The sequence below is a fragment of the Dromiciops gliroides genome, chromosome 4 (assembly GCF_019393635.1).
Source record: "Dromiciops gliroides isolate mDroGli1 chromosome 4, mDroGli1.pri, whole genome shotgun sequence".
In the NCBI taxonomy this organism is placed as follows: domain Eukaryota; kingdom Metazoa; phylum Chordata; class Mammalia; order Microbiotheria; family Microbiotheriidae; genus Dromiciops; species Dromiciops gliroides.
Window position 1 is genome coordinate 31342803 of NC_057864.1, and position 9512 is coordinate 31352314.

General features: G+C 51.0%; 1 protein-coding gene across 1 annotated transcript; it reads left to right on the forward strand.

Moving 5' to 3' along the window:
- Positions 1-3168: 3168 nt before the first annotated feature.
- Positions 3169-8920, forward strand: KNCN (kinocilin). Its single transcript, XM_044000182.1, has 4 exons — positions 3169-3319; positions 6515-6583; positions 8116-8190; positions 8789-8920. Exons 1-4 carry the CDS (start codon positions 3169-3171, stop codon positions 8896-8898), a joined length of 405 nt encoding a protein of 134 aa, XP_043856117.1. The 3' UTR covers positions 8899-8920.
- The last annotated feature ends 592 nt before the right edge of the window (positions 8921-9512 follow it).

Consider the following 9512-nt stretch of genomic DNA (forward strand, 5'->3'; position numbering starts at 1 on the left):
AGTTTTCCCTTCCAGCTTTGCATTATTTGCAAATCTGATGAGCCACAGCACAGGACCAGGCACAATCCTTGAGGTCCTCCACTAGAGACCTCTCCATGTTGACACTGAATTATTAACGACTCTTTTTTGAGTCCACTCTTGTGATCTAGTCTTTATCTCTTCATCTTCTCCACAAGAAAAGCCTGGGATACTTTATCAAAAACTTGGCTAAAATCTAGGCAAATTGTATCTACAACATTCCTCTCATCTACCAGTTTAGTGATATTGTTAAAAAAGGAAATGAGGTAGGGGGCAGCTAGGTGGCACAGTGGATAAAGTAAACTCCCCTCCCCCATTCAGTAGGACCTGAGTTCAAATCCAACATCAAACACTTGACACTTACTAGCTGTGTGACCCTGGGCAAGTCACTTAACCCTCATTGCCCTGCCCCCCCCAAAAAAAGGAAATGAGGTGAGTCTGATAGGAGCTGTCCAGCCTTGATGGAGCCAGTCTGTCTATTTGTGATTGCTTCCTTCTCTGATTATTCACCCACCATCTCTTTAACAGCTGACGCTAGACTTTTATTAGGAATTGAAGTTGATTCTATTCCCTCTATTGAAGACTGGGACAACGTTTGTCCTTCTCCAGTCTTGTGACACTTCTCTTGTTTTCCACAATCTTTTACACATCATTGATGGAGGTCCAATGATCACAACTGCCCCTCCTCTCAGGACCCCCAGCATGCCCTTCCATCTGGGTCAGGGGACTTGAATTAATCTAGGGCAACTTAGTGCTCTCTTACTGTTTCCTTATCTAATGGGGTACTGGCTAGTGAAGATTCAGTTCTTCGAGCAAGTGAAGGGAACAAGCACTGTTAATTACCTACTATGTGCTGAGCACTGTGCAAAGTGCTTTGTGAAATATTATCTCATTTGATTCTCTGTTATTATTATAACCATTTTACAGTTGAAGAAACTGAGGCAAATAGAGGTGAAATGACCTACCCAGGGTCACATAGCTACTAAGTGTCTGAAGCTGAATTTGAACTCAGGTCTTCCTGACTCCAGGCCCAGTGTTTTAGGCACTTTGTCACCTAGCTGCCACCTAGCAGGCTCAGATTTGTTCTTCCTAGTGGGTTATACTAAGCATGGGCAGATATTCCCTGCCTGGTTCTAATCCAACTTGATTTGGTGAGCCTCCTTCTGGCTACTGAGGGGGTGGAAGTATGTGATGACGAAGAGCTTTCTGATTGGCTGAGGAGCCAGAAAGACTGATGGCTCCTGAGTTGCTCAGAGGGAGCTAAGTGTGCACACGCAAGGTTCTCAGGCTCTTCCCTGATGGTTTTTTAGTGAGAGGGATTGCTTGGTGCTCCTTGGGGCAGGGGGGAAGGGAGGAAAGCTGCCAATAACACAGACATACACATAGACACAGACACAGACACACACACACACACACACACACACACACACACACACACAGAGGCCTTGATGCCATGTATCTCTGGGTGTATGATAACTCCATTTGTTTTGTGTTTATTCTGTCCTAATCTTGAATAGTTTGAGTGGGGAGTTCCTGAGTGATTGGAGATCCATCAGAGATCTCCTTGGCAGAATGCCCCAGAGTCACGGTGGCTGATGATGGAGAAAGCCCAACAGACAGAGGCAGAAAAACAGCCCCGTGAGGATGGTGACAGCTTCTGGGATCATGAGCCCTTTTGACTGGGAAATGCTGGCTGTGAATTCTAGAAGTGCACTTTTTCTTAGAGGCCATTGGAGATCTGCACCTAAGGGGAACCTTGCTAGGCCCCCACAAAGGTTCAAAAGAACTCCCAGGGTCAATGGTGGAGAGATACCCTTTGGCCACATGTATGCCATTAGATCATGGAGTCCTCAGGGTCAGGGCCATAGGTTTTCCTTAATCCCCTCCCCCTACACACACACACACACAGAGCCCTTGGTATAGTGCCTAATACAGAGTAAACACTTAATAAATGCTTGCTGACTTGATTTGTCTTGTTGGCAAATGCTTCAATACTATTGTGATTTAAGTTTGAACCTCCCCCCTCCCCCCTCCCCCCAGAGGTTTTTTGTATGCTTGGAATCAGAAGACAAAGGGTCTTGTTTGAGGGACAACAAGGTCAGTGTCACCGACTTAAGTACTTGAATACTTGGGGGAGGATGGAAGGTGTAAGAAGACCAAAAAGATGAGGGGAGCAAGTTATGAAGGACTGGGCGGGGGGCCTCAGGACTGTGAACAGAGAATGGCTGGGAGGGGCCTTAGAGCAGAGAATAAAGAATATTTAAGCTGGCAGGGACCGTAAAACAGTGTCTGAGGCAATGCCAGAACTGAGAGGGCTCTGAATGATCACTGAATCCAAACCCTCCATTTTACAGAGAAGGAAACTGGGTCACAGCATAGGGAAGGCGCTTGTCCAGAGTCACACAGCTCAGGAGTGGCAGTCAGAATTGGAATCCAGGTCCTCTGCTTCCCCCTACTCTATACTGAGCTCCTTGCACTATACCCCACTGCCCAGTCTGAGCAAGGGTGCAGTGGAAACCACCTGGAACCACCTGCCCTGCCCAGTTACTGTCTCCCTCCTTGCCCATCCCAAACTACTCCCCAGCTCAGGTTGCTTCAGCCTTATTCATAATGCAGCCCTCGCCTTTATCTCCTGGAGAACCTGAGCCTTGTGGTCTCTGTGTTTCACCTCTCCCTCCCCATGTGGGGTCACGGGGTCTCTGGAAGGAGCACTGAGCAGACGGGAGATGCCTGGGGCAGGAGGAGCTGCTCCTGAGTTCTCTCTGCAGTAGTAGGCAGTGGGCAGCTTACAGCAGGGTGAGACATGGTCCTCCCAACTCTCGACAAGGCCCAAGCAGAAATCTTGCCCCAGTGGGACCTGGATAGCAACCCTAGCCAAAGGGAACCTTCTCGAAGGGGGGCGGAGATTAGAGGCAGAGGAGGATCCGGGCACCTGGGAAGGCACAGGTGAGGAGGGGGTGGGGATGGGTCTGGGGCAGTGCCACCCAGGACTGCAGATAAGCCAGGATGCTGAGCAGCCTGCTGGAGTCTAGCCACAGGCCGGAGCAGTGGCTCACATTCTAAGGCCCGGGCAGGGTCTGGACTGCAGCAGCTGAGAGCTGGTGAGCGTTCATTGCAAGTGACCAGAGACGAGGCCCAGGCCAGCCCTACATGGATGTCCCCATCAGTGGCCGGGACCTCCAATGCCTGAAGCTGGCCTGTGCTGCCCTGGGCCTGCTGGCAGGCAGCATCATTATCGGGGTGTCCGTTTCATCTGCTGCAGCAGCGGTGGGAGGCATCTTCATTGGAGCTGCAGGTCTGGGTGAGTGACGAGATCCCGGTGTGGCAGGGAAGGGGACAAAGTGGGCAGGAGGGTAATTTGGGGAGGGTCTCAGGTGGATGGGAGGGCAGAAGAGAATGAAGAGAGCCTGCAGGGGGAAGGATGCCTCAGAAAGTTCCTTCAGAGAAGGGAAAGGAGACTGGGCACCTGCTCCCCTCCCTGCACCATGTAGGCCTCCATCTCTGATCTCACAGCCTGGCTTCAGGTGAACCTCACCACCTTTTACAGAATGGGGTGCCTGTGTCCCCACTCACCAGGCTGTCTAATCCTCCCTGAAGACTCGAGCTCTGATGTGGTCACCCCCATCAGGGCAGCCCATCACAGCAGGGAGTGAGGAAGAAGATAGGTTTATAAGAGAGAGACAGAGGAAACCCTGGGCATGGGCTTGAGGTTACATGATAATATGCACTCAGTCCTCGACTAGCACTCAGGGCCTGAGGACTCCAGCACTTATCAGATGCATGACCTTCCCCTCCCAGGGCCTCAGTTTCCCCCTCTGTTCAATGGGAGTGTGTTCACTCTCTTTCCCAGGGATGCTGAGAACAAAGGGCCATGTATTATCATTGTTAGTAACCTTCCTCCTCCTCCCAGCAGCACAGCACCTTGGGCCAGTCCTAGCTGCTCCCAATGGAGGAAGGAGAGTAACACCTGACCCCTTCTCTACCGTCCTCTGAGGTCAGGGGTGTAGTGAGTGCCTGTGGGCAGGGAATGTGGGAGCCCAGTCATCCCCTTCCTCCTAAGCCCCAAACAGCTGCCTGCTGCTCTTCAGTGTTTAAGAGGCAGGGGTCTGAGGGCAGGCAGAATGGTGAGGGAAGTGGGGGTGGAGACCAGGAGGATCAATTGAAGTAGAGGTAGCAGATGTCAGCTAGATAGCAGGAAGACCTTCTTAACCAACAGAAGATCCCAGAGTGAAGTGGGCTGCCTCAGGAGGTAGAGAGTTCCCTGTCACAGGAAGTCTCCAAGTGAAGGCTAGAGAAGCAGCAACCCGCTTGTGAGAGGGGCTTTGGAGTTTCAGAGATGCCCAAATCTAGCTCCAGAAGCCCATTCGCTGCCATTACTTGTGCGGGGGGAGAAGGGAGTGGGGTCCCAGACTGTTGGTTTTCTGGGCATAGAAGGTGGTACCCAGTCCCCAGGCTCCCAGGTCAGCACAGTGACCCAGCTTGAGGAGGAAAAGAGGAAGGCAGCAGGGGGTGGGGCTGGATTCACTAGTGTTGAATATCACAGTGACCTCCTTCTCCTGATCCAGAAGGAAACAGAATACCGGATCTCAAGTTTACCCCACCTTATCTCAGCCTCCATCTCTCAGGTGCTGAGCCGTGGGCTGAGGGGCCCAGGGAGGGAAGCTGCCATCCCTCAGGGGCCCACATCCAGGGCAGAAGGGCCTCAGACTCCTCCCTTGCCACCCCCCAGGAGAGCTTCACTTAGGGTCTCCTTAGAGCCAGAAGGGACCTCACCCCAACCTCCTAGTGTAGGAGCCCTCCGTGCAGTTTCCTTGATCAAGGTCCATCCAGCCTGTGTTTGGACACCTCCAAGGGCGGAAGGCTCACTACCTCCTAAGCAGCCCACTCCCCTTTGGGACAGCTCCAACTCCTGGAGAGTTCTTTCTGTCATCAAGATGAAACTGGCCCCTCCACTGGTCCCTTTGGGACCAAGCCCAATGAGCCTCCTCCGTCTTCCAAATGAGAGCCTTCAGATAATTGAACCCAGCTCTCATATCATGGCCTTAACTCTGCCTTCTCTTCTCCAGCCCAAACATCTCCAGTCCTTTTGTATCATCCTCTTTGGGCTTATACTTGAGGGCCTTTACCATCCATCCTGCTCTCTACTTACTGGACAAGACCCAGCCTGTCAATGTCCTTCCTAACAAGGAGTCCCAGACCTGGACCCAAAGCTCAGCACTGATAACATCTCACTGGAAACCCTAGTGCTTGGTGACAGATGGAAAGTCTAGGCCTGGGACAAGCCCCAGATCCAGCCACTCCATGAGATCGGGGGAGAGCTTTGCTGATCCCCATTCTGACAATCACAGGGAATACCAGTGATCCATTAGCAAATCTTTGCATACCTTCCCCCCATAGCCTGTGTGCCCAGACACGTGCCAAGCTCTGCACTGGGAGAGACAGAGGAGAAGGAGGAGGAGTTGGGGGAGAGCCAAGGTCTGCCTGCCCTGGTGCTTTGAGTCCCTCCCCCCTCTATAAAGCCACAGGGCCAGACTCAGTGGTCTCTAAGATCTCTTCCACTTCTTACCTTCTATGGTCCATGCCAGCCCTCCCAGTGTGGTTAGAGAAAGAGATCCCTGACAAGGAATATCCAAGGGAGTTGTGGGGGCTCTGTTTATTCACTCAAGCACTGGTAGCAGGATCTTCCTGTTGCTTAAAGTTAAGTGCTTCACAAATCATTTCAAAATTTACAAAATCCACTGTTAGAGCATGAGGTTCCAAGCCAGAGTTGTGGAGGCCAGAGCCATTGGTAGGGGATTCTGAAGGAGGAACAACCTGATCTGGGCTTGTTTGTGGGAGGCAGAGGGCTGAGAGACAGAGAGCATGGGGCCAGGATGGGGTAGAGTGGTCATGCGAGGGGCAACCTGAGCTCACCGGCAGGAGGGACCTGAATTCTCAACCTGCTGAGTCATTCTCCCTCCTTAGGGACTCACCCATCTTGGACACCTGAGTTCTTCCCCAACCCTCCAAAAGCTGAGTCTCTCTCTTCTCCCTGACTCCCCAGCACCCCCTTTTTCCTGCCTCCACTCCCAATCCCCATACACCTTTATTTATTTTTTTTTTTGCGGGGCTATGGGGGTTAAGTGACTTGCCCAGGGTCACACAACTAGTAAGTGTCAAGTGTCTGAGGCCGAATTTGAACTCAGGTCCTCCTGAATCAAGAGCCAGTGCTTTATCCACTGCGCCACCTAGCTGACCCCTCCTCATATACCTTTGCCCCAGAAAACCTGGATTTACATTCTGACTGCTAACCTGGCCACCTCTGTGATCTGGACAGATTACATAAGGTGTCTGGACCTCAGTTTCCTCCTCTATAAAATGGACTCGGTGGCTAGTTCTAGGTGTATGGTCTGATTGTCCTGCGAGTCTTCCCCATAGGGATGGTTTAGAACAAGAGTAGAACATGCAGTGGAATCACAGCGGCTCATGGGATCTTATTTCTCTCTCTTATGTCCAGGGCTCCTCATCTTAGCTTATCCCTTTCTAAACTCTCGGTTCAATTTGGATCGATTCCTGCCTTCCCTGGGTAAGTGTGATGGGGGAGGGGAAGAAGGGAGATGTGTCACATGCAGACATGTGACACTACGGGCGATTGTGTGAGGTTATTTGATTGGGGCTGGGGCTGGGGAGCTGCAAGGCAGTTCAGGGCTGCAATGGTGTACCTGACCCCAAACCAGGAGCCCAGGTTTGAAATTCAGATCCAGCATTTCCTAACTGGGTAATCACTGTCTGGGCATAGTTCCTTAACCCGCCTCCTGCCCCAAAATCTAGATACCATGCTACCTGTAGCCTGTAGCCTTCACCGAGGGACTAAGAGCTCTTAGGACCTTTTGCAGCTGTTGAGTGTGTGTGTGTGTGTGTGTGTGTGTGTGTGTGTGTGTCTCCCTGCCTGTGTGTTTGCATCTGTGTGGGTTTGAAGCCTTCACAGATGTGTTTAGGTGTTGCTATGACAACAGCGATGCCTTCGAGGACTTACATCCTGCTGGAAACAGACAAATTTAGAAAAGACCATACCCTCCCCACCCCAACCCCTTCCAGCCTAGCCCAGCTCCTCCTGTCTTGGATCTTCTCTTCAGGAACCCATCCATTGCTGTCTTTGATCCTTCCCTACCTATACACAAGAAAACTATGGTGGTGATGGAGAGGACCAAAAAATATAAAAATAAAAAGCTAGCTTTTATACAAGCCCATTTAAGTTTGAAAAGTGTCTTATTTTATTTTCACTTCATTTTATGATCATAGCAACCCTGGGAGGTAGGTGCTCATTTTTACAAATGAGGAAACCGAGGCAAACAGAGGTTAAATGACTTGCCCACGGTCACATAGCTAGGAAGTGCCTAAGGCCGAATTTGAACTCAGGTCTTCCTGATTCCAAGTCCAGCATGCTACCCACAGTGCCACCTACTTGTGGTGCCTACCATGTACCAGTCAATATACATTTATGGATGCCAGGCACTGCGCTAAGAACTGGGGGTGCCAGCAAGTCACCAGGTAGGGTACCTCATAGGGGAAGTGATTAGAAAGCCAGCCTCAAAGTTGGGAAGACCCAGATTCCAGTCTTATCTCTGACAAATACTGGCAGAATGACCCAGGTCAAGTCATTTAAACTCTCAGTAATGCCAGGCAATTCTTTAAGACCATGAAATGTAGGGAAAGAGGTTAATTTAGGAGTTTTGTCCCTGGGTTGTTCCTCACACTGATGAAATCATAGATCTAGACATCCCCCACCCACCCACCATTCACCCAGCCCTGTGCTATGTGTTGGGGACAAAGAAAAAAAAGAACTTCCTGCCATCTGGACTTCCCATTCTATTAGGGGAAGGGTTCTACAAGTATACAGATAAGTCAATGCAAATTATGCATCCAGTCACTTGTAGGGAAGCATGAACAATTGGGGTCCAAAGAGAGTACAGCAAACCAGAAGTGACAACAAGGAATGGTGGAAGTCAGATGTGAAGAACGTTCCTTCTCAATTGGGACTGTAGAACCAGAGGACAGGGTCAGGGAAGCAGTGGACAAGCTGTCTTATCTGAACTGAAATCACATCTCCCCCTGCAGGGAATCTACGGATCCACCCCCACCCTGGGAACAGTGGAGAGGAAGGAACATCCGGTGGCGGAGGGAAGAGTGACGGTAAGGATGCTCCCACCTGGTCCCAGCCCCAACCAGAGGGGAAACCCCTCTAGAAGATTCCAAGTGGACACAGGCTGGCCACTTGTCAGCGATACTGTGAGGGGAGATTCCCTAGCAGATGTCTCTGACGTCTCTAACTGCGCTTCTGTGTCCTCCCACCCTCCCTCCTATAGTTAATCAAGGAACCAACAACCAGCATTTATAAGCACCTATAGGCCCTCGGGTAGACCCTGGAGATACAAAGACAAAAATTAAAATAATCCTTTCCCTCAGGGAGTTTATATTCTATTAGGTGTGAGGAAAGAACATGAACACACTTGTGCATTCTAGATAGATCCCAAATAAATACAAGGTAATTTTGGAGGTGGGAGCATCTGTAGACCTCATATCCTCACCAAGCCCTGTCTCCTTAAGGCTTAAATGCCAACCCCACCTCTTCTCTTCACCCTGAAGTCATTGACTCCATCTCCAAGGCTCTGAAACAGGGATTGCCCAGAACCCACCCCCAATAACCAGGATATCTCTCCTCCCCTCATCCCCTCCCGGAGTCTGTCTTCTGTCTTCAACAACACAATTGTTTTTTCTCCCTTCCCCCAAGGAATAAGGAGCCATATTCCTAACAGTCTCTCCACTGTGAGCCGGACCCTGGAAAAGCTGAAACCTGGAGGTGGCAATGCTGCTGGGAGCCGAGGGACAGAGGAGGGCTGAGGGACCTTAGGCTACATTCTGCCTCATCAAACTCACCCCTTCTGCTTGGGGATGCATCGCCCTGTGGAGAGGACAGGAATGGAAATCCCATCGATCTCTCCCAGCCCTCCTCAGTCTGGCTGCCTTGGCTTCCCTGGGCTGTGTCCCTGGGACAGGAACCCAGCTGAATAATCCCAAGCCCCAGACAATCCTAGCAATTGATGGCCTGAGCAAAACAAGAGTTGCTAGAAACACGAGGGGCTCATCTCACAGCTGGACTCCCCCAGCACCATAGGACAGTCCCAAATGGTGGCGTTTGGCCCAGATGAGTTTCTTCAGGCCCCTCGTGAGTGCTGGCAGGAGATTCTAGGTCCTGCAGGGCTGGAGACTTACCCAAGGTCATGTGGAGCTGGGAAGGGAAGGCTGGAAGCCACAGACACCAGGCAGATGCCATCATGTTCTCCACCTGTGGCCCTAAACAGGCTGCAGCGGTATTTCTGTTTTCAAAGCCATTGCCTCATTTCTCCGTCAGACCCGCAGTCTGATTTCTTTCAAAGCTGTCGCTTCTTCTCTATGAACCCGATTCATTTCAGGCCCGCTGTCTGGTTTCATTTTTAAAGGCTGGGGAATCATAT

What these genes read in the sequence shown, in the direction of transcription:
- KNCN (XM_044000182.1), top strand. Translation starts at nt 3,169, where the DNA reads ATGGATGTCCCCATCAGTGGCCGGGACCTCCAATGCCTGAAGCTGGCC. An exon ending in CATTGGAGCTGCAGGTCTGG is followed by an intron (nt 3,320 to 6,514) that starts GTGAGTGACGAG and finishes TCTTATGTCCAG; the next exon opens with GGCTCCTCATCTTAGCTTAT. An exon ending in TCGATTCCTGCCTTCCCTGG is followed by an intron (nt 6,584 to 8,115) that starts GTAAGTGTGATG and finishes CTCCCCCTGCAG; the next exon opens with GGAATCTACGGATCCACCCC.